Source organism: Aulostomus chinensis, chromosome 9, assembly GCF_037954235.1.
Source record: "Aulostomus chinensis isolate RoL2024-O1b breed Wild chromosome 9, RoL_Achi_v1.0, whole genome shotgun sequence".
Lineage (NCBI taxonomy): Eukaryota > Metazoa > Chordata > Actinopteri > Syngnathiformes > Aulostomidae > Aulostomus > Aulostomus chinensis.
In genome coordinates, this window is record NC_141328.1 from 20437795 (window position 1) to 20465512 (window position 27718).

Below are 27718 nucleotides of genomic sequence, written 5' to 3' on the forward strand. Positions count from 1 at the left end.
AGATCTTAACTGAGTTGGAGCACAGCGGTGTTGGCAGGAACAAAGAGCAGAGCGCCCGGATGCTGGGTCATCTGGTCTCTAATGCCCCCCGCCTCATCCGGCCGTACATGGAGCCCATCCTCAAGGTTCAGCTATTTAGTCACTGTTGATTTGCTTTTCTCTTTTTCTTGGTTAACTTAACAAGTCAAGTGACCCCCTTTCCCTGTTACTTTGGCAGGCTCTTATCCTCAAGTTGAAAGACCCAGACCCCAACCCCGGAGTGGTGATCAGTGTCCTCGCCACCATTGGCGAGTTGGCCCAGGTGAGTCTGTGGTTGCCGTTTCAATGTCTTAAAGTTTTGTTAGGACAGTTCTAACAATCTATTTCATATTGTGGGTGCTTCTCCAGCTCGTGTGTTTGAATTATTTGATTGCTAGGGAGTTTTTCAAGCCCCATAAAGATTACTGCCAAGTCAAGTCATGAAGGAAATGCCCAGATCGTTCATGTGTGCTCAACTAACTCAGTGCTGGAAGAGATGGAAGTCCAGCGTTTTGCCTTGACACGAGAAAATATTTGACAACTTTTATGCTGAGTAACAATAACAGTGTTGAAAAATGAAAAGGCTCTAGGTTTTGCAAGTGTCAAATCTCCCAGAAGTAGTATAAATAAACGATACTACAATTAAAGTTGCTGACAGAAAAATATTCCCCCCTGTCCCAACTCATGTGACCCAGGAAGTAAACCTGCAACAGACTAAAGCTTATCATCGGTTTGATTTGACGTAAATGTATGACAGTTACTTCAGTCCCATTTGGATTTCACCACATGACTGTTGACAGAAACTGATGATACATTTCCTCTGCTCTCCTTTGGCTGCCCTGTCAGGTGAGTGGCCTGGAGATGAGGAAGTGGATGGACGAGCTTTTTCCTATCATTATGGACATGCTGCAAGACTCCTCCTCATTGGCTAAGCGACAGGTATGTGAAGAACATTAGCATCTCTCCTTCTCTTTTTTACTTTTTATTCCTGCTCATTTCTCCCCAACAGAACTCGAAGTTCAGAAACAATGTTATTTCTGTCTTGGGTACAGTAAACAGCCATCTCTCTTAGTAAAACATAACAGGACACTATGTCTGTAAGCATTTGCAGTCACAGCGGAGAGTCTGGAGTTTCTGGTATTTCCTGGGTAATCAGGAGTGTGTGCTAGGAGCTAACACAGGGAGGGATTATGCAGAAATATTCACCAAAATTTGCTTTTCTGAATGGCTAAGAAGCTATATGAAATGATGGTTGGTGCAGGGAGGCAAGATTATGGTTGCCATTTTTTTTCTCCATTGTTTCCCAGATAAACCACACATTGCACAACAAAATAGAAACTTTAATGTGTCATTTATGAAATGGTTGCGTAACCATAATTACCTTGGTTAAATAACATTGAAATGAGAAAGGCATCCTCAATGTCATGCTTTAGGACTCTCAATCAGTTGTATTGTTTAAAAGAATCCCTGTGACTTTCCACCAGGTGGCGCTGTGGACATTGGGGCAACAAGTGGCAAGTACCGGCTATGTGGTGGAACCCTACCGCAAGTACCCCTCACTTCTGGAGGTGCTGCTCAACTTCCTCAAGACAGAGCAGAACCAGGGCATCAGAAGAGAGGTATGCTTGGGTGCCTCCGTCGCTCCCATTCATCCATCCATTGTCTTCCGCTTATCGTGTTAAGGGATGCGGGGGGGCTGGAGCCTATCCCAGCGGCTTTTGGGCGAGAGGTGGGGTTCACCCTGGACAGGTCACCAGTCCATGACAGCGCCAACACATAGAGACAGACAACCATTCACACTCACAGCCACGCCTACGGTCAATTTAGAGTATCAATCAGCCTCGTCCCCTCTTGATGTCTTTGGACTGTGGGAGGAAGCTGGAGTACCAGAGAGAACCCACACAGGAACAGGTAGAACATGGAGACTCCACACAGAAAGATCCCGTGCCTGAGCCAGGACTCGAACCCAGAACCTTCTTGCTGTGAGGCGACAGTGCAAACCACTGCACCACAATGCCACCCTCCATCGTTGCCCTTTGTCCTTTTTATTAGCAGGTATATGAACTCAACTCTGTGGCTCAGTGACTAATAATGAGACCAGATCTGTCAAGATACGCTAACCGAACAAAGGCCTCTTTAGCTTTATTTATTTGCACTGGTGAGTTTTCATCACATGAATCCATGAAGTACAAGATTTTTCAAATTTTCCACCACTACATGTTTATTTTCCTGAATTTTGTGCCATGATGTAATTGATCACATCCTTTCCTATTCCATCACTTGAGGCTCAGAGGATCTCTGTAAGGAGTGTGGCGTCTCTTCTTGGCAGCGGTCAGCAGCTGTTGTGAGCTTGGAGTCAGAACATTCTGAGAAATTCTACAGGGGATGAACAGTCAAGGAACAAAGCTTCCATTGAAATTTCTCATGCAGTGCACTTTATTTCTCCGTTGATGATTCGCATCACGTTCATAAAATCTTCTATTTGCCAGTAAATGGCTGAATTGCCGCTTCATCAGAGCGTCTAGTAATTAAGCGGTAGCTGCTTCTATTTCAAAAAACGATTCATATATTGTATAATGACATTGCCATCCATGGAATGTTTCTAAATGTCCTGCTGTGTATCTCCAACAGGCGATCCGTGTACTGGGTCTTCTCGGAGCTCTTGACCCTTACAAGCACAAGGTGAACATCGGCATGATTGACCAGTCACGGGACGCCTCTGCTGTCAGCCTCTCTGAATCCAAGTCCAGCCAGGACTCAGGTATGCCTCAGATCACTGATCTATTAAAGACCCAACTGGACAACTTAAACGTGACACGTTACCTGATTAACCGTTTAGATTCCTTGTTTGTGATAGTTTTGTCCAAATTACATTGTTTGTAGAGCTGCAGGTTCAAGCAGCCTGACTTTTGTTGGTCAGCTTGATCCTGAACTGAAAACCTGCAGAACTGAACTGTGTAGCTCTGTGCGCCAGTTGGACTCTCAAAACCCTGCCACATTTTTACGAGATGAATAATTTCTTCCTGGAAGATAAATGTTGCTCTCGCAGATGAAATTACACAGTTGTATTTGCCACATTAATTCATCTGAATGTCAAGTGAAGTTTAATAATTTTACTGAATATTAAGGAAGAAGGGAGGAGTTAGGGGAAAAAATATGAGTTCATTTCACATCGTAAAAGGAAAAATTCTGCTCGCCTGATGATGTCCGTGCAAGAATTACAGGTGAACAGAAGGTGAGAAATTTTTGCAACCTTGGGATTTTTTTCAGAAAACACAATTTTTCGATAGAAGTGGGCAAGGAAACACAAACAGTATCTGTGAAATCAGCAACATATGGTCGATCTATCTCAGTACACAGATAGCAGGTATTCCACTTTCACTGAATGTTTTCTCCGTTCAACAAGCAGGTCAGGGTTAACGTGACAGACAGCTGTCAGTCTCAAAGACAACTGAGAGATTACAGCATTAGCATCCCTCACTTGTATAGAATTCTTTGACAGAAACATCTGATCAGACTGTTCTTCCTGAAGAGACTCCCTTGTGTCCGGTTGTATTGATTGGACGTGTAGGAGTCCATCCTCTTCACTTCCTGTCCCTGAGGAACAACCAGAACAGAGGGCGTCCTTTTCTCTGGTCCCTCTATCACAAGCTCACTGGTTCCACTGATGTTCAGCTTCAAGTGACGTGACACCATGTCTTTGTACTCAGCATGCAATGATAGTATTTAAAGAGAAGACAGCATATTTCTCTGACAAAATATTCACTGTGATCACACATGTCAAAATACTAAATCCCATTGTGGCCCCCAAAAAAGGGCATTTCAAACCTTTTATCACATTCGTTTAAAGTAGGAACTACATAGAGAATATTCGGAGTCTGAATAAACACGGATGTTGGTTGTCGGAGACGTAAAACACCAGTCAGTAATTCTTGTTTCCATGTGTAGAAAGAACTGTCCAAATGATTGTTTGAACTAAACTATGACTTGTGTGTCCTGTTACACCCTTAATGTGTGTAGGCCCTCTCTGTGTGAGCCCAAGCGAGTGAATGTTAGTATTATTCCGAAAGTCCCACTCCACTCCGAAATGTGTTTTGTTGCTTTTTTTTTTATCTTGTTCCTGAGCTTCACTGTCCAGAATGATTTATGTGCAGAGCTCGACACCAGAAGATACTTTCACCTTCATTGAACAAAGTTAAAACTTTCTCTCCTCTCGTGAAAAAAATCTGACATGATCTGTGACATCACAAATACTTTTCAAGCCAATCCCGATCCAGTAGTCATGTACACACAAGTATAATGTAGAAACCTGAGGCCTTCAGCACATAAGCCTTGAGAAAGACCTGGAGAGTCAAGCGGAGATATTGTGTGTCCTGCATTTAAACTTTGGTAGTGAAAAATATGTGTTTATTCATATATTTTAGATTTTTTTAATGTAGAGGTAATAGAATAGTCGATTAACCTAGATAATCATGCTTGAATATGGTATCATCTCCAGTGACTGGTCCAGTTCTAAGTAACCTTCATAAGATCCAAACCAAGGTTCTAAGCAGATGAAGCAGGAACCTAACTATTTTTGTTTTTTTTAAACAAGCTAGTAACTCTTAAAATCATCTCCAAAAGTGTCATGACACCGGCAATGTCCGTACACTGTACACATCTCGAACATTTTACAACTTTGGGGTTGCTCAAGTCACATGGTTTTGGAACTTCCCAGCCTTTGTGTGACAGTTGTTTGACCTGTTAACAGTTGCAGGTGTGAATGTGGAGGCTTTGGGAGGGATGTTGGTGGCTGATTAGTGGGGTTATAGACCACCTCCCTTGGTCAATGCAGAAGAAACATTTCAGATTAGATTCCAAATGTCCCAATTTCTCCTAACCCACCCCATCTGGATGTCCTATTAACTGGATTACTGAGAATCTTCACAGATATAAAACAGCTGCGGTCCATCATGTGAACAGAAAATGGGGTCACAGATTATAACATTTCATGAGCACCAGTTTGTATTGATGTATTTCTCGCTTCACTGAAATGAACAATGTGTAATTGGGGAAAATTGAGACATGAACCCATTTGTGTGAGTGTGATCTTTACACACGAATCAATGTTAAAACACACACACAGACACACACACAAAATCCCCTTAGTCACAGTGCTGTGGGAAAAAAGAAACACACCTTTGCAGTCTTGTGGCACAGTTTTCTCTTGGTCAGAATATGATCACTCTAGTGGGGATTAATTGGCTTCCATAAGCCGATGAAATATCGTCTGGCCAAAAATGCTACGATTATCCGTTACAGCTCGGCTGTTTTACATTTCATAAATCTACAGCTTTTTAGAAGTAAAACAATGATGTGATATGTCTTTTCTGTCAAGACAAATCACCATTTTTTTTAGATTTTGCCCCTGCAGTGAAAGAGGCAGAGTCTATGACCTCAGGGTGTTCAGTTTGCTGGCGCTGCCTTTTATAACTTATGGGCACCCGTCTAGACCCCCTCCAGAATGAGCAGATTTAGTTCATATTCAAATGTGTTTACATCTCTTCCTAATTTTTTCTTACTTAAAAAAAAAAAGGCAAACCATTCCAATCCAGCTGACAATAGGCCTCATCTAGTTTATGATGTAGCCTTGCGTAAACCTCCTTAGAAATCTACATGCATGTAGGCTGTAACAACTGTAGCATCGTGTTTCCTCCTATACATTTGATCCACACACTCATGTCACACCCTCTCCTCATCCCCTCTGACCTCTTTTTGCCATTGCAGTTATTTTGGTAAATGGTGTTAGTTTTCTCTGGTTTTGCCTCCAATTGGTTGAGCTATGTAAGGAAACTCAACACGAAGCCAACTCATGTTTCAGCAGTGAAATTGTATGGATAAAACCACAGAGAGTCTTAACTGTTGATTTAAGTATGAGCATCTATAAGAAATGATCCCATTTTCGAGTGCCTCAAGGCCCCAAAGATGATGTATCTTCAGTATGACACTAAAGGAACAATATCACCGCAACCGTAGAATTCATCTCTGTTGACCATAAACAGCCACAGAAATTCTCATGGTTTTCTCATCGATTCTTTGACCATATAAAGCTGTCTCTAAAAAATGCCATCCTCTGGAGATATGAAAATGTATAACAATGACAATAAAACTGCACCCCGCTTGTCTGATCCAATCACGTGTCTCAGAGCGACCTTGTACAATGTGGTATTATTCTTCCCAGTTTACTACTACATGACTGCTGCCTCACTTAGCTGTGTTGCCGTGTGTTTGTGGGCTGTAAAGATACAGATATGTAGCCATCCATCACAGTCATTAATCCAGGCTTGTTGAAGGCTGGAATAATAAAAGGTCCAACAACAAAGCTACCCCCTTTAGGCTTCAGGGTATGTGACAGCCTGTTATGTCTACTGTCCAGAGTCTTAAGGGAGACAAGTAGAGCAGCTGAAACCGTGCTCTTTTGTGGGTCAGCGAAATGCTGAATACCAGACGTCTGTTGTCTCAAATTGCCTGTAAATCCCAATAGCCCTGCACAGGTGAACGCACAGACGAAGCCTGCAAACACTCAATCGCAAAAACATTCATAAACCGACTTATTTAAGAAAAACATGCAATATAAATTCCAAAAAAGACCATCAAAGGTACAAGAAATAAGAAGTGCACTTGGAGCATGCATACTTTCACCTTAACCAATAGTCTGTCTCACATGTACGTTTGGAAATGTTTCTAAAAGTACAAGAAATATGCATGATTTTGCTTGATAAATGTCATTTTAATTGAATCCATTTATCTTCTCTTCTTGCCAGCCGACTACAGCACAAGTGAGATGCTAGTGAACATGGGCAACCTGCCCTTGGATGAGTTTTATCCGGCCGTAGCCATCGTCACTCTGATGCGTATCCTGAGAGACCCCTCCCTCTCCAACCACCATACTATGGTGGTTCAGGCTGTCACCTTTATCTTCAAGTCTCTGGGCCTAAAGTGTGTCCAGTTCCTGCCACAGGTCATGCCCACTTTTCTCAACGTCATTCGAGTGTGTGACGCCAGTATCCGAGAGGTAGGTAGCACAATGGAAAAAGGGTTCTGTTCTGATATGTTACTTGCTTACCTCTGGTTAATTAAGTCCATTATCCACAAAGTAGGTCTGGTCTTACTTTATTTTCTCTCTGTCCTTGTTTTCCCTCAGTTCCTTTTCCAGCAGATGGGAATGGTGGTGTGCTTTGTGAAGATTCACATCCGCCCCTACATGGATGATATCTTCACTCTCATCCGAGTGAGTGATTGCAGTGTCTTTCCATTAAGCAAATTATGCTTCTTCGAGTGTTGCTAAATGTGTCAAATTTGGATACAGATTGACTTGGAATATGTGAAACAGTATATTGATACTCAGATATACATGTAAACATCCATGAAAAGGCCATTAACCCAAAGAGAACATCTCTGGGGTGATCATTGGTCTAAATCGATAGATATTACATCATAAAATGCAGTAGCAGGTGAGGCATCACATTGTATTTTATCAATCAAAATCAAGAGGGCGAACAATTATGTGTCTGCACCACGGTCTCAGGAGTAAATTAGCATGGCCAAATTTCACTCCTGACAAAGCTAATGGTCCACAATCGTTGTAATGTGCTAATCACATAGATGCCAGTGTGTTCACTCGTTCTTTTGCACAACCTTGGAAACCCATTTTAAGATCAGGAACAATTACGAAACGTCTTACTCTGCATTCTGCCTTATTTCCAGGTTCTTTTAAGTTAGCTCTTTACATTTTACTAAAAGTTCACAATACTCAGGCTCCACGCCCTCACGTTTCTACTTCTCAGCACACTCTTTATTTGCCCTTCACTCACAACAAGTTAGTGATTTTAACAAATAAACCCTGTCATGAAAGCAACAGAGTAAAAATTTCTCAGGGATAAAGGAAAAGTCCCTTTTTAGATGCATAAACAACAGATTTAGACTTTATAAATAATGGCACTGTGTAACGAGAACACTCATACGTGGTCTTAAACCAGGGTATTACTGGAAGAATGAAGGGGGAGAAGATTTCCAGTGTAGCTTAGAGCAAGGAACCATGGTTGTATCCATTCCAGACATTTCTCAATAGATGGCACCACCCCTGCCCCCATTTACAATCTGTTTATCGATTGCTTAGCTGGGCTGATGGTACAGTCTAATGAACAACAGGCTTTTGTGGTTGAATGTAATTCAACAGGAACAGGAAAAGCAGCAGCCGATTGGCAGCCTTACAGTTTTGCAGAATAATTACTTGAATCATCTGAACTGTGATTGCTTCATAAGAAAAAGTCAAACTGCACCTGTAGTCTTTCACCTGCTCATTAAGCTATATTTTTCTTTGACATGTGCACATATTAAAACTCTCACTAACATCTGGCGTTTTTTTCCAATGGCAAACATATTTATTGTTTGTTTTGTGTTACACATGCTCACTTTGTCACTTTGCTATCCATCATAAGTAACTTGTTTTATCCCAAAATAATATTTTACTGCAGGAAGATGTCAAACCCTGTGTCAGCCCCCCAGCCCCAGTCCCCTAACACCATCATCCAGCCTCTCTTACTTTGCTCTGACTCAAGCAAACAGCTGCAAACTCTTAATTGCACTCAGTTGTGTTCGCCACGTTACTCATTAGAACTAATGTGTTCAGGGCCCCTGGATGAGGTCTGGCCCCGTGTCACACAGCAGTTCACATCAAATATGGATTGGTACTTGACTAACATGATTAATGATGCTGTGACCATGTGTGAATGAGAAGATATCGCTAGTTGTGTGCGTGTCGAGCCGCTCAGTTATTTGGAATCGTACAGTTCTTTTCACCGTCCACTTCTTTCTACAGCAAAAACTAGTGAGGACTCTCCGCTTTCAACCTTATCACATGATGTAGAACAACTGCTAAAACCATAGTCCCCGCACTTGCGCAAACCCACTTGTCTCGCACATAATTATAATTATATAGTAAGGCACAAAATATCATATGACCGTCCTTTTTATCAGATTCTTGGTAACACTGTAAATGACACCTTTTCAATAGCTGTAGCTCCTGGTGTAAGTAATTGCGAGAACTGGACCACTGCATCTCAGGTCCCTCTGAGTTAATAAATGGTGAAGGAAACAAAGAATCTATTCATTTTTGCTCCAGCTCTGCTGCTGAATCCAGATGAGGGGGCTGGAATAGTCATTCAGGATGTACTCTCATTTGCTCTCTCGTCAGCGGCCACAGGCAGGGGAAGCAGGAAGTTAGGGGCTGCTCAGGACCTCTGGTCACTGACAAAACACCTCTGCCAGACCTCACAGCTGAAGCTCATTGACTGATTGACGCATTGCGTGACTTCAAGTCCTCCGTCTTAACTGCAGTGGCTATTATCTCAAATGTACAGAGTAGCCATGCTTAGATATTCTTAAATAGTGTCACAAGCTGCACAGACATGTGACGTCATCCCATTTCACAGGAAATTATCTTTTTCTGCCTTTTTAATATTGTGATTCCCTGTTTCTGCTACCAGCCATTGAAATCTTTACATTGCAGGAGGGAATTCTGTCCAAATATCTGTCAGCCCATTAATGGAAACATATTTGTGTCCCCAGTTCCTAAGAGCAGTGTACAGGAGCAAGGCAGACGGGGTTGGGCTTTGGATCAAAACTCTGAATATTGTAAAAATTTATATTCAGGATTTGGACTCACATTATTTAGGTCACTCTTATTTTGGACAAACATTCAACGTGCTACAGCAGTCACATCTGTCCCTCAGCTTAAGCATGACTCTGTTTTTCCCTCTTTTCGATCATATGATATATTTTAAAGGACTTTGGCTGTAAATGTAGAACTGCTGCTAGATGGATTGTCTTTATAGTATTGCTATGTGTCGCAGAGTTGTATAGTCGCTGCTATACAAGCAGATTAGACTTGACCGTCAGGGTCAGTATTGGTAAAAATACTTTTATGTTTATACGATGCATTCTGTGTTGCAGGAATACTGGACACCCAACAATCCCATGCAGAACACCATAATCCTTCTGATTGAACAGATTGTGGTGGCATTGGGTGGAGAATTCAAACTCTACCTTCCTCAGCTCATCCCACACATGTTGCGTGTCTTCATGCATGACAACAGCACTGGGCGTAGTGTTACCATTAAGGTAAGTGCAAGGTGGTACAATTGAAATGACAAAAAACAAGAATCTGTGCAGGAAATTATAGACCAACACAGGATTAAGGTGAAACAGAAGCTGCCACCTGTCCTAGATTATCCCCAGGGAATTTTTATCAGACCCACGAAGCTTTTATTATTTTCAACGCTGCAGAATGAGATATCCAGTGTAGCCTTTGACACAAACAGTCAATATGTCATGCATATTCAATTAAAAAAGTAAAACAGTCAAAACTAGTAGCTTGCTTACCTCAGTTTCAATCAATGAAAATGTCCAGAGACATTTTTATTTTTCTGAAAATGAACATATCTTGACCCTTCACACACAGGCTAGACTCTAGTTGATTACTCAAAGTAATGCATTGTTAAACACAACAGTACTGTAGTAGTACTAGTTCAAGTAAAGGTTAGCTCAACAGTAATCTCCTGATACCAGACATCAGAGATCTTTATCTACTGAGGTTTGACAGCAGCAGGAACAGTCACTTAGAAACCCTTGCATTTTATTACATGGACTTGCAATGTCTCCCACACAGGATTAGAAAGTAGTCTGAGATTTTCACATGAAAATAAGGTAAAAGACAAGTTTTAAAAAGTTGTTATCAGTTACAAAATTTCACTGTCTCTCTTTGTTATCAGGAGTATAAAATAATTAATTTATCCACTCCGCCATTCAGATCAATGAGTTCTTCCTCGGCCCACCGGGCTTTACCAATCTACCACCAAGTTTCATGAAATTTGGCCCTATAGTTTTTTGTGTAATCTTGCTTACAGGCAGACAAGTAGCACGAACCGTCACTTCCTTGGCGGACTTGACAAAAACGATGGAACTAACAACATGAGAAACCCAGAGAGGCTGAAATTGAAATTTCGGTCAAAATATCTTAAAATGTGCCCTCAGAACTCACAACATAGCCTCCATAATTAAAAAGCCTTGCTTGGAAATGGGCGAATACTTACTAAACAGAGTGCAGAACAATAGATGAAACATAATAATTGGCCATTTGAAAGTCCAGCTGTGTATTAGCAACATCCTCCTCAGAGTGACCTTGTGTCTGTGTACTGTGTTATTGCATCAGTCCCTGGGCAATGCAACAATATCCATTTTGTATAAATCCCTGTCAGTTTCCCTGCGCTCTCTTTTACATCATTTAACTTTTTACCCAGTTTAAAATTCTTATTTCTAATGGACTCAGATGGCAGCTATTTATTCCTTCTTAAATATATTTGATGATGCCTTGAGCAAACCGATAGCTGCGAATTGCCGTCTAATAAAATTGAATATGATCGTTATTTTTGTACCGTTTGTATACACCTCTCTGTCTGCATGATTCTGCTAAATTTCAAATGAAATGTCACAACCTGATCTTTACCACCTGTCCTGTGCAGCAAAATGTGTCAAAAATAATCTGTAATTTACATCAAATTACTTTTGCTGGGGAGATCATGTGATCGCAGGTGTTGGCTTATCTGTTTGCAGAATAGTACAAAAATCTGCTAATGTCATAGCTCATTGAGAGAATAATGCTAGAATCAGTGAAATGTAGTGCTCACATCAGCCTGTTAATGACAATACAAAAAGAATTTAATGTACAGATCACTATAAACGTGAAAGGTTTTCTTCAGTATCAGGATAGAAACGAATCCCACCCCTAGAACTTGACACATGTAGCTAAAAAAAAAGAGTGAATGCTTCAGCGAGACACAATCAGGCTTCTCAGTCCCGAGGACAAGCTTCGACAATATTTACATAATCAGCTTTACAAATGTTTTTTATTAGGAGCGGAAATTTAGTCTAAATGCACGCAAGGCCTCAAGGACAGTGAGTAACATGTTTTTGTTTGTTTACATGAAACTTCGCTGGGTACCTTTAATGTAACTAATGAATTTTTGAGAATTCTCCAAGCAGAACAAATAGGAAAGAATTCAGATTACTGACATATTGAAGTGTGCTTTTGATTGTTATCAACAGATGTGACATGTCGAGTCCGTATTAAAACATGGACAACAACATTATGTGCACTATAGCTTCAGACAGAAATGTGAGTTCAGTGTCCATGATTAACCACAGCAGTGAAAGAGTCATTTGCATGTCCCAGTAAAATCTCTGGGCTCTTTACTTAACCTCTTAGCTCATTTTGTCATGGGACAGCTGCTCTAATAAATGGCCAAAAGTGCGTATCATAAATCTGGTGGACAAAGAGCACTAACGAGAGTGAGTTGTTATTTGAGTAGATCACCCAATTTTGCTACCACTGCCAAGAAGGATTGTGTGTATAAAAGCACTCTTCTCACTCAACACTCTTCCAGAAAGCCTACAGGTGACTTATTACAGTGCTGTTTTCTGTCCACTTTCTTTAGACATCTATCAAGCCCATTCAAGGCCTTGTGCTTTTAATACAGCAGTTCAAAGACTGTATAGACCTGTAGCTGACACACACTCCCATTGCGGCAGCTGCTGCCAGTAGTTCCCGGGGTCTCCCCGAAATCCTAAATCATGGTTTGAGCACAAACCACAAAGCCATAATCGTAAGCAACACGGTCATCCACAGCTCTTGCTCCTCTGGTGCTGTTTTGTCTCAGAGTCTGCAGTATTGGATAACCCAGCAGCCCACAGTCTGGATAGTCTATAACTCAGGCCTGGGTCTAGATTAGGCTCCAGAGGATGAGGGGGATCACAAAATGGGGGAACTGGGAATCAGGTTACCCACCGGTCCATAGGAGAGGCAAAGGAAAACATACTTCCATCATCTCAAGAAGCTGTTCAGTCCACCTCCGCAGCACATGCATGCACACTTGTACATGTCCACCTCAGCTTCCTGCTGTCTCGCCTTGTACAATTTAGATGTGGGGGTGTGGGAGCGGGGAAAGAGCAGAAGTGGTTGTAGTGTGTGTTCAGGGCTGCAACATGCCTCATCTTTTCAGGACAACCGTCTTATCTACCCACTACTCAAACATGCTCCACACAGTTGCTCCAAACTACAGAAAACAACCAAAAACAGCCCCGCATTCGATGTTGAGACAATTAAGGCCCTTTAAACTGTTTTCTTTTTTTTCTTTCTTGAGGCCAAGAAGTATCTTTTTTGCTTGTTTGTCAGATGTTAAAAGCCAGCAATGAAATGAAACTCTGAGCACTTGGCTTCTTTTTTCTGGTCGCGGACTTGAACAAGGAAGGTAGGGGAAAATACAAATACCAGCCATCTTGTCCTACATGTACGAATGTTCACCAGAAACTTGAACCAGCTGATTGTACTCGTCAAAAAGTTCCCTCATCCACAAAATCAAATGATCCCTCTCAGACCAGCAGGTCCGTCCTCTCTCCCTGTGTGGTTCTTAATTTATTCCAGAGCAAGGAACAGAGGAATTATTCTACTGTGTTTCAACATTTTTACTTCCGCTGAGATTCCGTATCATAGCAACCTGTGTTTCAGATGGAAAAAAAAAGGGGTAGACTCCAAAGTTCTCTCAACTAGGCGTGTTCAGAAGACCACCTGGTGTTTTCAGCGAGAAAAAAAGACACCAAAGATGTGCTGAAGACAGCTGTCTGAGCAGCTGCAAGCCCTAATAGGTTTTTGAATCCAAGATGTTATATTCCAACTTTATATTCACGACAGCTTCCAAGTGTCTGTGCCACACTAGAGTTTAATGTCACCTCATTAGGAATGGAAACTAGGCGATGTAACTTACCGGGCTGATAGATGTGTTTCTGCTCACTAATAATGAAAGCATTCATTTAAAATCCCATCAACCTTTGCTCTGGAAACACATCAGCTCCCATTTGTTTTCTGTTTGAAGTGACTCACACATTCAGTCAGTTGTAGATGAATGTGACTATATTTTATTATCAAATAGTCTGATTTTTTTTAGCTAATACAGAGTTTTCCTTGAAAGCAAGCATGCGTGCCAGCACTTTGCAAAGAATAAATTACCAACTGGCTTTTTATTTTTCTTTATCTTTCTTGAAGACAAGCCTTTAACCTCAAGTAACTCATGAAAACCGTGTGGTGTGTGGGACTGAGCAGTGTGCGCTCTCATTTGCAGCTGCTGAATGCCATCCAGCTGTTTGGTGCCAACCTAGATGATTACCTCCACTTGTTGCTGCCTCCCATCGTCAAACTTTTTGATGCCCCTGACGTGCCCCTGCCAGCCCGCAAGTCAGTGCAGTGTTAAAGTCTCAAACCTTTCACCCGTCTTTATGTCTCCTTCCTACAAGTGTTTAAGTGAAGTTGAGTGCTTTGTTAATATCTGTTTTTCTGCTCCTTGGCTCAGGGTTGCCTTGGAAACACTGGACCGTCTGACCGAATCCTTGGACTTCACAGACTACGCTTCACGCATTATCCACCCTATTGTTCGGACACTTGACAGTACGCCTGAGTTGCGCTCCACTTCCATGGACACCCTGTCCTCACTGGTGTTCCAGTTGGGAAAAAAGGTAGCTGTCTCCAGCATTCTCTTTAAAGTTGGGGCTATGGGGCTACTACTTAGCCTTCCTACTGCTGGCTTCACATGAACAGCATAACCCCCCCCCCCCCCACACACACACACACACACACGTACAGACACACACACTCCTTTATTACTTCCTGCCAGACTGCTGATGTCATTGACCGTTTTGCAGTGGGGGGTTGTGTTTACAAGAGTGGATGAGGTCACATTTACCTCTTCTCCTAAGCCTTTCCCTCCCTTATCCCTTATAGTTTTCAGGCCTAACCTCAAGATCACCATTGTGCTTGGCAACCACATCTTGGAACAAATAAGAAAAGCACGCTTTTGATCTCAAGCTAAGGGTGGTTCGGTACCATTTCAGAATATTTGGCTTATGGTGAGAGGAAAGAGGCAGCAAGGCTAAAGCATGTAATTAAATCCACAGACACCCTTTTATTTACTCACCCTCCCTTTCCTCTTATTTACAGTACCAGATCTTCATCCCCATGGTAAATAAAGTGATGCTGAAGCACAGGATCAACCACCAGCGTTACGACATTCTCATATGTCGCATTGTCAAGGTAATTCCCCTCAATACGGGAAAGGTATCCGTCTTCTATGTGAGACTGTGTATGTACATTTGCAACATTTCTCTGTTTATTCAAGAGCATCAATGAATAATTGTAATAATCTTAAATAAACAAGCACAGTGCACCCTAAGCAAGTCATTTCCATGCCCTGTTTATCATTAGTTAACCATACATAAGGAAATAAGCACACTTGTACATTGACAAAAGGTTTCCTCAGGCCTGAATCAACATTGCGCCTGTGTGTGGGCTTTGTGTGTGTGGTCTGTATGTGTTTGTGGTCATTCCAGGGCTACACTCTGGCAGAAGAGGAAGAGAACCCTCTAATCTTTCAGCATCGCCAGCTACGTGGTAATCAAGGTGATGCTCTGGTCACCGGACCAGTGGAGGCAGGACCCATGAAGAAGCTCCATGTCAGCACAACAGCACTTCAGAAGGTCAGAGAGGATCACTCTACCTCAAAAACTTAAGTGGGATCAGATGTATTAACGTGAATGTTGAGATTTCAAGTCTGGCAGAGTTGTTGACGACCAGCATCATGAGTGCGTGCAAGAACCAGTCCTCTGTACAAGCCGTTCGTTATCACTAGTGACAAATTAAAGGGAAAAAAAACAGTAAACATGAGAAAGTTGAAAGAATGCAGATGCTCTCATGCGGGGCACAATGGATAAAAGAATAATTTAATGACTTGTGATTGTAATGTGATTTGTAGTCTGTGGCCAGTTCTCAATCTCCCATGAGAACCTCAACCATGGTAGATGACTGTTGAACTCTCCGCCACCTACACAGAAACACGTCTCAAGCCTCTCGGGTGAGAGTTGAAAAACTGAAACGAGTGCCGTCGCCTCAGACAGAGCACTTAAAGAGTTCCGATGATCTGGATGACTGAGAATATTCACTGACCAAATTGACTGTTGAAAACTGCCATGAAAGTACAAGAAAAGTGAAAAAAAACCCAAGCATGCTAATTTAACACGTGTTAGTTTGTGTGCACCAATGACACGTGACAGAACAACAAAATCATTATGGAAAAATGAGTCCAGATGGTGGTGATGGTTGATCAAAAAGGACTGGTTAGCTTGCCAGCGTGGCCGTTTTTTGAATTTTATTAATTTATTTATTTCTTTTTAACTTCTTCTGACTGAGTCTGATAAATAAATTTGTTGAATTCCACTTTTTTCCCCCCTCTTGATCCGGGTTATTAAAATGATCAGTAACAATATTGAATGATCATGACACATTTTTCAGCATCGCAAAACAGAACCTTGAACTACTCCATGCATAAATAATTTATGCGTATATCCCAGCCATATCGTCCCACACACATTCTACCGTGACTGTCAGGTCTGGAGAAACTCTGTCGATCCCACGTAGTTCTCAGCGATTTTTTTTTTTGAAGTGGACGATTTTTATCTTACGCAGGCTTGGGGTGCAGCCAGAAAGGTGTCCAAAGATGACTGGCTAGAGTGGCTGAGACGCTTGAGCGTCGTCCTGCTGAAGGAGTCTTCTTCCCCAGCCCTGAGATCCTGCTGGTCACTGGCTCAGACCTACATCCCTCTCGCCAGGTACTCCTCTCCAGCCATGTCTACCTCTGCAGCTCAATTCCTCCTACTGCTCTTCCTCCTTTATGTTATCCTGGCTCAGGTTTCCTCCTTACTCTTTCCATCTCTCCTCAATGATGCGATGCCAGACACCCTTTTAAATTTCATTATTCATATCCAAACTGATATTCAAAACACATTACTTTAGTGGGGAGGTTGGAATCAAAATCCTGATTTGATAGTTTTTGAAAGATTCATTTACCAAATTTGCTGCTCACTTACATTGCAGCTAACTTCTCTGAACTGCAGTTTTTTACCCTCACGTCCTAATATGCCACAGTGTCAAGTCACTCTCAGTTGCATGTTCCTCTTTGGGGTATTTTTATTTTATAATGAGAAATAAATGCTCTGAAAAAGTTATTTCCATCACCTATAAAACATGTTAACTCTCAGGCTTGCACAGAGATGTTTTAATGAAAATGTGGCTGTTTTCTTTTCTTTTTTTATTTTGTTTTCCTCCAAACATTGCAGACTTGTGTGCATCCTTGTTTCAGTGTGTAAATGGTTTTCCTGTTGCCCTCAGGGACCTATTCAATGCTGCCTTTCTGTCCTGTTGGTCCGAGCTGAGTGAAGACCAGCAGGATGAGCTGATCCGCAGCATTGAGTTGGCTCTGACCTCGCAGGACATTGCTGAGGTCACACAGACGTTGCTCAACCTGGCAGAGTTCATGGAGCACAGTGACAAGGTTCGCTTTGAACATTAAACCAGAGATTCGCTGTGATACATTCTAGGCTCATGTTTTATCATCGTGTTCCCAGTTCCATATCTCGAATGGCTCTTTCTTCAAAGGTATAGTTGGAGAACTGTAAAGGGCTGATGATAATGATTTTCCTCCCTCATCATAGTTCTATAATTAAATCTTATCAGTCCTGTATTAATCCCTTCTTCGGGTTTTGAGATTAAACTTTTTTGTGGCTTTTTATTCAAACTTTTTTTGGCTCAATGATTACCTGCCCACTGGATATCCGCGACATAACTTTCACCACATGGTAATGGCGTATAAATTGAAAATGTACTGTAACTCCTGCCGGCCTCCAGCTGGCAAAGCGGCAGTAGACAAACCTCATTGGGTTTATTGTTGTCTTTATGGACTCGGTCAGTCAGATGTTATTGTCTTCAGTGGAGGAGTCACCTCACCCTGGTCATGAACCTGGATCCACACTCAGCACATTCTCAACTTCACAGCACTCCATCACACCACCCTCCGCTTTGGGAAGCAACCCACACATATTGCCGCCTTGCTTCTCAAATCTTAGGGTGCACACACACACACACTCTCACACACACACACACACACACACACACACACACACACACACACGTGCGCGTATGCTAGTGCTTCATCTATTGCTGGATGATATGGGGGTCAAACACTGAACATGCCTCCCATGACTTCACGACAAGCCACCCCTATTCTGATACCATATGTAGTGAAAACAGTGGCTTATCACCCAGCACACAAATGTGCTCACTTACCACAACGCCAAGGACCCAGGCTCATTAGCATGTCAAGTCAAGTCAAGTCATCTTAATTAATCTTGAGAGGGGCAATTACAGAGCACATTCTCAACATCGAGACAGCACACCGTAACAATCCTCATACTAGATTGTGTCGAAAGAAAGTATTTGGAATTCATGCATCTGCCTGGAAAGAAGTCACCAAATTTCCCCTCTTGTTCTATGGCTCCATGAATGTCCAGGTTTCATACAATACACAGTACACGTGGTGCACTGTGATGTTGAGTGGTTTTACTTGCATGAATCCAAAGCTCCAATTATAGGGCAGAACAGAAAGAATAGAATCTTTTTGATGGAAATGAGAAGAGGAAACTACAAGCCAGAACAGCAAGCGTACAAGTCTCAGTTTGCTAAAGAACTACTTAATGGTTGCCACGGCAATACATTTTAGATGGCACTTTCTCTTAAGTCTGCTTTTTGACCACACATTTTGAGCTAATGAGTTAATATACTTGGTCTTTGACGACATGGGGAATCGTGTGGTGGAGCCCACCCTGTATAGCTGCAGCAGAACAGAGGATGGCAGAAAGATCTCATAGCTTGTTATAATCAAGGATAAAACTTGTTTGTGATGTTGGTAGTTAATACAATATGTTGTCCTTTCTAGGGCCCTCTACCCCTGAGAGATGATAACGGCATCGTGCTGCTTGGAGAGAGAGCTGCCAAATGTCGTGCGTACGCCAAGGCTTTGCATTACAAAGAGCTGGAGTTTCAGAAAGGACCCTCTCCTCTCATCCTGGAGTCTCTCATCAGGTAGGGGGTCTGATGAAGACAATTGAAAGAAATAATAAGACAACCACTGCCTTTCTGAGCTGAAGTTGAATTAAGGTGTTCATTCGAATGAAAAAGTTCTTTCACTTGAACCAGGCAAATAAGAGGTGACTGTTTTAATGTATTGTTTGTCTTTGTAATATCTCCTTTGATCTAAGAAACGGTTTAAGCATTTTAAAATTTTGTTAAGTTGCCGATGGTAATGATTCACTTGGTAAATTTGAAACTACAGTGTAATTAATGTCAGCGGAGGGTAATTGCATATTCTGTCTCTCCTGCTGGTGAAGATTCATAGTCACGAACACCAGGTTTGACGGGTGCTTCTGTGATTAACGGTTTCTGCACTACAAGCAGTGGCCAAAATTAAACCACTCCTTCAAAGTCAATTTGTAATCTAATAAATACACAGATAAATTACAATATACATATCCTTCTGTCCAAAAACCCTTTGATATCTTCTGTCATCTTTTCCATCCCCTTCTCTCATCCTTCTTTATTTCTCTGTCTTTGGAATGGCACAGAGAAATCTGTTTTCCAGGCATCTAATTGGACGCTTGCCTCCTTTTCATCTATGAGTGTCTGGACTTGTGTTTCACAGGGGCCTGTTTTCAATTTCTCAGGAGCCTTGATGATGATGAATGATGGGAGCCGGCACTCTGGTGTTTTCAATGTCCCCATCTGGTTCTCACCTCTGCAGGATTTCCCATAAAAGATCTAGAGGCTGGTGTGCAAAAGGCACTACATGAACCTGGCTCTACTGAGTCATGACTGTATTAGAAAAGTATTAGCAGTCATATCTCTGATGACGAGAAGGCTTCGTCACCGCTGTTTGAATAACCGTTTAGTCACGACATTCAGTGATGAGCTAAGGATAATGGCAGGAGTTGTTTTTATTCAGACATGTTGCTCTTCTGCTAAAATTCAAGGTATGAAATTCGAAGGAGTAAAGTAATAGTGCAAATTTTATGAGCTATAATAACATTTGAGGAGATTTAAGAAATCTGTGTGTCTATCAAGTGATGTGGAGGATTTGTTTCAGTTTTTCTTTTTAAATTTTCAGTTCGAAATACTGCTTCCAAGCTACAAAATTGGTATTATAAATGTCTATAAAAGTAAAATGCTCATTTATTTGCACAGTTATTATGAATCTGGTGGTTGTATCACCACTGCAGCGACGGGGAATGGGAGTTTTTAGCCTGTATGAACTGGGCCGTGTGTTAATAATAAATGTCTAGCCGCAATGTTAGTGGGTACGATGGAAATGTAATTTCAAATTAAATTTAGTAAGCTAGATGTAAAGAAGACAACTCCTGAGCCAAGTTACATCTCAAATTAGCCAGCCAGTGTGGCTTCGGTGCATTATTTCACTCCTCCACAGTTTTGGAGTTGAAACGGGGACAATACAGAAACATTCGTCCACTGTGTTGCCATCCAGGAGCTCTGCCGTGTACTCTGTTCATCTTTGTTTTTTTTTTGTGACGATAGCACTTTGGATCTCAACCTTTGGGGACACATAATAGAGCTCTGACAGTCACATAATGTACTTTCCCTTGTAAGAAAAGAACACAAGTTGAAAAAACCCCCAATATAAATCAATTCAACTGACCTAAAAACCATCCTGCAGTTGAGTCCAGTAATCTGACAAAACCCCAACTAAATCTAAACCATGTCACTCTCTGAAAGTTGGTATCGATCGCAGGATTATGTTGGATTGCATTTGAGCACCTTTCAGGTAAAAATCAGACATAATAACACGGAACAAATTATAAAAACACGACTTAGCCCTCGTAAATATTTTGACGCTGACCTTGATAGTTTTAACATTCATTTCCATACCGTATTTTCTGGCATTCTTTAGCCTTTAAATCCCGAGATCAAGAATCTTGACACAATATCTCAGTCAAATACGAAGTGCGACTTTTGTCAGCACCGAGTTGGGGGTGCCAACAAGTGTCATTGACAGCAGTTGGTTTTCTCAAGGAAGGTTCATGCCTGCAACATATCAGCTGTAGAGCCACGCAGGTTTATGTTGGTAATAACTGAAATATGTGCCTTTGTTTTGTTGTAGGTCTTAGAATAGAGCGTTGTGTCACATTCCAAAGGCCTTTACTCCAAATGGAAGGGGTCATTTCCAGCTTTAATTAGATGTTTGCTGTGACCTAATGTGTCACCTTGTAAAAGGAAAAGAATCTAAGCCCACCGCTATAAGCAGAGGTCCATGTCTTTAGGTATTTGAATGCTCTGAGGAATTCTTTGTAGAAAAAAAAGCATAGCTAAATGTTTTTTGTTGTTTTCAAGGTAGTAAACTGAGGGGCATTTAACTAGAAAGCAGTGTGTGTGGTCTTTACTCTTGAACTCGATTAGGTGCCCTGGGACCTTTGGCCGGAGTGTCAAGAGGTCAGAAGTCAGTGGCTGAAGGCAAATTTGTTGCTATGATTGAGCATGAATAGAGACAATACCATGATTTGTGTTGAGACTTCCTTTGAGCTGGTCACGTTTCAAAATGCTATGTAGCCGGTGAAGTATTGAAATGAATCAGTTGGAGACAGCCTATGCAGACAGTTTCTTTTAAAAAATATGTTTATTTTCTGTCACATAAAACAACATAATTACAGAGCTGTACACATTTTACAAATTCAGATGCTTCCATCCACAATGGTTAGGGTTTTACACTAAAAATACAGCGTAATTCAAATACATTTGGTAGTTGGTCCCATTCCAGCGACCCAGAAAAGATTCTGCGTACTTTTTACCAGTCCTTAAGGATTGGTACCTTTTCCAGATCATACCAGTTTGGACTTATTTCTATCCAGATATGTCATGAAATAACTGAAAAATACTTCCTACTACTTTCATATCAAATGAGAGAAGGAATTAAAAATCCAGTCACCCATATGGGACAGTGGTTTAAAAAAAAAAAAAAAAGCATCTATCAAAGCTTTTAAAAAAATAGTTTACTGATAAATACACAAAAAATAACTACAATTTTACAATCAAACACGGCAAAAAAACACAACATTCATTTGACTGAAACTTAACCATTTTTCACTCCTTTCTCAGTCAAGGGAAAAGCCACAATTTGTTTGAACATGTATTAGTGAAGACTCAGCGTTCAGGCCTGTGATCCTGATCCAGGACACACAGCTGAAGCACTTATGGTTGAAAACCCACTGGCCGGACCTTCACCTCCACTTTCTTGAGGGAGTAGTTGGGTCCATGCCATCCATACCAAGTGATCCCATCTGCGTTTTTTGTGTGTTCGCCGTAGCGGTAAAAAATGCCATTCAGGTTTGAGTCAGTACAGCAGTTGTACCAGTAACCACCTATAAGGAATTAAGAGAAAGGAAAAAAACAAAACAGTTGAATTGAAGGAAAATCCCACAATGTTGCAGTCTTTTGTTTTAGTCAGTTTCATAAATTACCTTTGCGCAGGGCAGCGCAGTCGTCCACACATTTGTCATTGTCTTTGTTGTTGGTGCTGAAGTTGGTGTTGTTGTGGTAGCGCAGGGAGTCTCCGGCATTCCCGCTGTAGTTTGCCAGGAAGAGCTTGTAGCTGTTGAGCTCATTGCCCACAGTGAAGAAGCCGTACTCAGCATAGCGAGTCTCACCTTCCCAGTCCTGCATTGGAAAATACATGATTCAGACAAGCACAAGAAACTGAAATGTTTTTTTATTCTTAGTTTTTCGCTATAAAATAGTTGATGCACCGTGTTCACCCGCTCATACCTCCAACTCAATCCTGAGCACACTGGGCTGCCTTGTGATACGGAAGATGTGGTCATTGCCTATCCAGAAGTCTCCACGGATTGATCCAAATCCACTTTTGTATTGCTTCCAGTCACGGTTAAACGATGTCAGACCAACCTTGCGCCTTTGGATCAGAGTCCAGCCGCCTCCATTTGTCTCCATGTCACAGAATACCTTAATGGATTTACAAAATTAACCAAGCTTCATCCTCCAATAGTTACACAAAAACATTACCAAACTACTACTCACATTCAGCTCAGGTGTACCCAAGAACTCATCTTTGGGTAGTTTGTACTCGCCAGAGATCTTGTAGTTCTTGCTGTAGAGTGATGCACAGTCATATATGGCATCTGAGGGAAGGGGGGAAAAAAAAAAGAAGATCTTTTCGGTTCTGCGAAATCCATATGCAATTTCATGAGAGGTTTTTAAAAAAATGTGAATGTCATAAATTCTAACGGCTTCATGGATGTCTGAGTGAGTGGACAGATGCAAAAAAAAGAAAAAGACTAAAAGCAGTACAGATCAAAACATAGAGGAAAATTCACAGCACGGCTCTGGTTTTTGCATAGTTCCTTGTTTCACTGCTGTCAATGTATGTTGATGCCATTAATAGGGCTATGAGATCACCGAAGAAGCGAACCCAATACTCTTAAAAAACAAGAAAAAGGGATGGAAAGCTTCCATTTCTTCTAATCTTCCTGCTCTGCTCTGTTGCCTCTAATTTGCTCCGTTTCTAGAAAAGGTCTGTGTGTTCTCTCTGCCAGTGACATAAATGTGGCCCCGTTGGACCACACAGTTAAACTGTTGGAATAATAAACGACGTCATGCCCGGTTCACCTCGCTGTGGCAGTGCTGATTAGTGGTGCGTTAACGTAGAAATGATCTGGCTTTGATGGAGCAAGGGTTATTGACAGCCCTGCAGATGAGACTCTACAGTTCTAAATGAATGCTCCTCTCATGCACTGTAATCTGCCACAGGACTCATTCCCAGCTGTTGTCTGGGACCTGTACAGCACCGGTCAAGGCTGATTATGGGTTTTCACAGGTAATATAAATATAAAGTGTTCTGCAAAAAAAAACAAACCCAAAACCCTCAACCTACGTATGAACTGTGAACTCCCATCGGTTGTAATAATAATATTACTTCTAGCAAAAGGAAGCCTTGAATACATTGAAATCAGTCTTGACATAATTAAAATTTCCATTCAAAAGTGAAATGAGATGGCTAAATAGATTTGAAGGGACATTTCAGTTGGAAAAACTTAAAATTTAGGTGTGTGTGTGTGTGTGTGTGTGTGTGTGTGTGTGTGTGTGTGTGTGTGTGTGCGCGCGCGCGCAGCTGCCTCTCAGAACACAGAATATGAAAGAGTTACTTATGGATCAGTTCTTCCATGACCTGGAAACTGTTTTTACAGCAGAAATAATAAGTCTGAAACTTTTTCTGTTACTTTAAGCTGGTATGACCCCAGCTGTCAGCACACAAGACCTACACCAGTGTGATATTTGATCCCTACTCTAATAACTGCACTTCCAGACAGACTGTTAATGCTCACCTGATGAAGTCTGAGTAGCAGATTGCAGGGTTTGAAGCTGCATGATCTCCACACGGTTGTTAATCTCTGAGTACTTGCTCTCTGCCTCCGTGACCCGAGCTTCTTGCTGCCGGTTCTGCTTGTCCAGGTCCATTATTTGCCTCACAACGTTCATCAAGTCTGTCTCCTGCTTGCGGCTCAGCTCCCCGAGGAGACTAGTCAGATTGGCCACCTGAACCTTGAGAGAGCGCACCTCATCGCAACACTGATTCTTTAGATTCTTTGGACTTGCCAGCTTCTTCCGGGGATTCTGGGCGAATGTTTCTGCCAACAGGAGCAATGTGACCCCCAACGCAATGATACTTAAATTTACTTTAGCCATTTTTCTATTTAAATCTCCTGAACTGGCAAGCACTACAAGGTGTCTTTGATTGCTGTCAGCGCTCAAACACTATCAGTCCCTGTAAATATCTGCAAATGAAACAGAATCAATCTTTGGTTGACCTGTTGAGTTGCAGCTCTTCTTGACCAACAGCTCACCGGGGCTCTGTCTTATTTCTTCAGTGAAGCCCTCTTCAGCCTGAGCATCTTAAATATTTTGCATGTGGGTCCTCCCCCTCTCTTCTCGTGCACCACCGTCACCATACTAACTCCCTCCAACCTCCTGGGTGGAGGACCTTTCCCATCCACCCCCTCTTTACCTATCCTCTTACTCATCGTACTTTCACTCATTCCTTAGAAGTTGGGCCTATGTTTCCTTCCTCTTTGTCAGGTGCTGGAGGCTTCTGGGAAGGTTTTTTTTTTTTTTTTTTTTTTTTTGGGTCTCTTTACGGTATGAAGCGGGAAACATTTGGCGCTGAAACAAAACAAGGCTTCTGTCTTAAGCTGTTGCAGTTCCAGTTCCAGTTAAAACCCATGTGTTTCCGTATAAAAATGTCAACATAATCTGTATTTCTACGCGGAAAAAAGATCTAAGTTCAGATTAAAGGCTGAACAGTTGTTTGTAATTTCCTTCCCTGTTTTTACTCTTAAAGTACCCTGTTAATGAGAGATTTAACTATATCCTAGGGGTTAACCATTTCTTAACTAGATTTGGTCTTCACATGCCAAGAGATGTGTGAAGTACTTAAGTACTCTTAATTGTAGGTTAAGTGCGCTATTTGTGCTACCCTTTGGGGGGGGGGGCAGATGTTAAAGTAGGCATGTTTTGCACACAGCTTTTCAGCATCAAATATCAAAAGGAAGGAAGTTTTAGTTTTAAGCCCTGAGGAGTGAAATAAGCTTGACTTAAGTCAATCACTGCAAAATCTGCAGTTATGAAACAATTTCTTAGAATAGCGATACACTGAAAAAGCAGAAGAGACATGGTAATTGGTTAAATGTGTTAAATTTGGAGTTTTCTTTTTGATATCATCGTATTGGGCTTAGTTTAAATGCCGGTTTCAAGCTAATATAAAACATAACTGTGGGGGCAACATTACATTGCAATGGATGTGGAAAAAACAGCTTTTAAAAATATGCTTCATAGTAACATTTGACCAGAAATATGAATGGCGAAAGACAGTGTGCAGCTCAAACCGTCTCTTATACCGCGAAAAGGACATTCCAGCCTTGTACGAAGTGAAAGACAATATCCTGATGCAGGCATAGCTCTTCTTTTACTCTGCCTCTTCAGGTATGTGACCAATCTCAAGTATTACCTGGCGCATCCTCTCAAGCAACAGTCAGAGGTTGCAGAACACAGCTGATGCACTTGCAGAAGCTCTTCGTTCTATTGTAATATCTTCATTTATATGAGCCCCATGTGAATACAAATTTGTTGGGGAACATGACAATAAATATTCCAACCGAACGGTGCAACAAGACGGGACCCTGCCAAAGACAACGTTCCGCTCTCTTAGAAGGTGTAATATGCCTGGCAGAGGGAGAAAGTAGTGCTTTTGCAACAGGAGACAAAAGAGAATCATTTCTGAATGTCCATCCTGTGGAATTTTGATCGCATACCAACTTCCCTGAAGAGATGCCATTTTGGAGTTAGCCAAGGGAGGGGCTGGCGGCGGCAGCGGTGTGCTTGTGTCAGACAGTAACTTGGACAGTGAGAGAACAGATAATGCATGGCTGCTACTATCTATGAGCATGCTGAGAAAAATAGATAAGCTGCCACGATGCAGCGCCAGAGAACGCTTGTGAAAACAACGCGACGATGCCAACATATGACATTCCTATCCTTTTTTTTTTTAACTTTTATGAGTTTTCATAAGAAGAACTTGTAAAAAAAAAAAAAAAAAAAATCAAAGTCAGGATATCCTCAACTATTCGGGCGCATTTTGAAACACTGTTTTCAATTTGAGATGCACGTGTCCAACTTAATACCAAGGACAGAAGTAATACTGACTCATGAATCCTGAGTCACTAAATATTATTTGTCAGTCATATGAAGTTATGTAGCAATAAGCAGACAACAGAGAGCTGAGGGACAGATAGAGTTGATGGACTGTCATGAATATGGAGCAAAAATGAAAGCTTACTATATTACGCTCATCTATCTTCTTTTTACATAAGCTTGTGTCACTTACTCCGCTTTGAGTTTTTTTTTGTTTTTGTTTTTTTTATTTTTTTTTTTTTTTTTTCAATTGTAGACTTTCCTGCATCTCCAAATGTTTGGCAGGCGTCCCTCACTTGGTCAGACTGAGGAAACACTTAAGCTCTTTTCTGCCCAGCATCATCTTTGTACCATAGCTTTGGAACATTAACAAAACATTATTTTCCATAAAATTCCACAATATTGGCTAATTAAACGAAGTCTGTTATTGCTTTGATGTGTGTCACACTCTCCAAACTAAATATTTGGATGTGAGTAGCTCTTCCATTTGGCTTACTCAATGTTACTGGCTACTTTTTAACAACTGCTCACCACTTTGTAATTTCCTCTCTACCCATCGCAGTGGGATTTTCTTTGGTCGAATGTTGACATGTGCTTTTGGTTTTTTCTTGGATTGGTGTAATTTGTAAGGCACACGTGGGAACAATAAGGTATTTGTCCGTTTTGAACATTTTTGAGATATTAGTTCAGTCACGTCCTGTTTGTTGCTGGAGTTTAATTATCGAACAAATCCGAAATCTAATTAGATCTTAAGCGTGATTGGACCCTTCTCTTAATTTCTTTCAGTTTGTCAGAAGAGTAAAACTAGCGACGTTGAGCCCAACATTCTATACGGCTCAGTCACTTTACATAAACCAGAAAACCAATTAGTGTTATTGTGAATGATGCTATGACAGTGTTCCCCTTTATTTTAAAGGGTTTTAAATGAGTATTAAGATGATGTCACCACAGGGAAACCGTCTA

At 41.4% G+C, this 27718-nt stretch overlaps 2 protein-coding genes across 2 annotated transcripts in view; one reads left to right on the top strand and one right to left on the bottom strand.

Moving 5' to 3' along the window:
* The window catches only part of mtor (mechanistic target of rapamycin kinase), a 76144-nt gene that overhangs the window by 6143 nt on the left and 42283 nt on the right, over window positions 1–27718 (top strand). Inside the window, exons 14-28 of the mRNA XM_086214152.1 lie at window positions 3–125; window positions 218–301; window positions 865–957; window positions 1503–1637; window positions 2650–2779; window positions 6822–7072; window positions 7202–7288; window positions 10012–10179; window positions 14232–14344; window positions 14460–14622; window positions 15104–15196; window positions 15493–15639; window positions 16625–16767; window positions 17327–17489; window positions 18930–19075. Of these exons, the coding sequence (XP_086070278.1) occupies window positions 3–125; window positions 218–301; window positions 865–957; window positions 1503–1637; window positions 2650–2779; window positions 6822–7072; window positions 7202–7288; window positions 10012–10179; window positions 14232–14344; window positions 14460–14622; window positions 15104–15196; window positions 15493–15639; window positions 16625–16767; window positions 17327–17489; window positions 18930–19075 (2039 nt within the window). The remainder of the gene's footprint in view (window positions 1–2; window positions 126–217; window positions 302–864; window positions 958–1502; window positions 1638–2649; window positions 2780–6821; window positions 7073–7201; window positions 7289–10011; window positions 10180–14231; window positions 14345–14459; window positions 14623–15103; window positions 15197–15492; window positions 15640–16624; window positions 16768–17326; window positions 17490–18929; window positions 19076–27718) is intronic.
* On the bottom strand, window positions 22000–24942 carry angptl7 (angiopoietin-like 7). The gene is made up of 5 exons (XM_086212733.1): window positions 24394–24942; window positions 23090–23190; window positions 22820–23014; window positions 22516–22711; window positions 22000–22416 (listed from the first exon to the last, which is right to left on the bottom strand). The coding sequence occupies exons 1-5, from the start codon at window positions 24752–24754 to the stop codon at window positions 22247–22249; spliced, it is 1023 nt and encodes a 340-aa protein (XP_086068859.1). The 5' UTR covers window positions 24755–24942; the 3' UTR covers window positions 22000–22246.

Coding starts and splice junctions, on each gene's coding strand:
- angptl7 (XM_086212733.1), bottom strand. CDS start 24,754: ATGGCTAAAGTAAATTTAAGTATCATTGCGTTGGGGGTCACATTGCTC. Junction 23,015..23,089: donor TGGGTACACCTGAGCTGAAT/GTGAGTAGTAGT, acceptor AAATCCATTAAG/GTATTCTGTGACATGGAGAC. Junction 22,712..22,819: donor TGCTCAGGATTGAGTTGGAG/GTATGAGCGGGT, acceptor TTTCCAATGCAG/GACTGGGAAGGTGAGACTCG.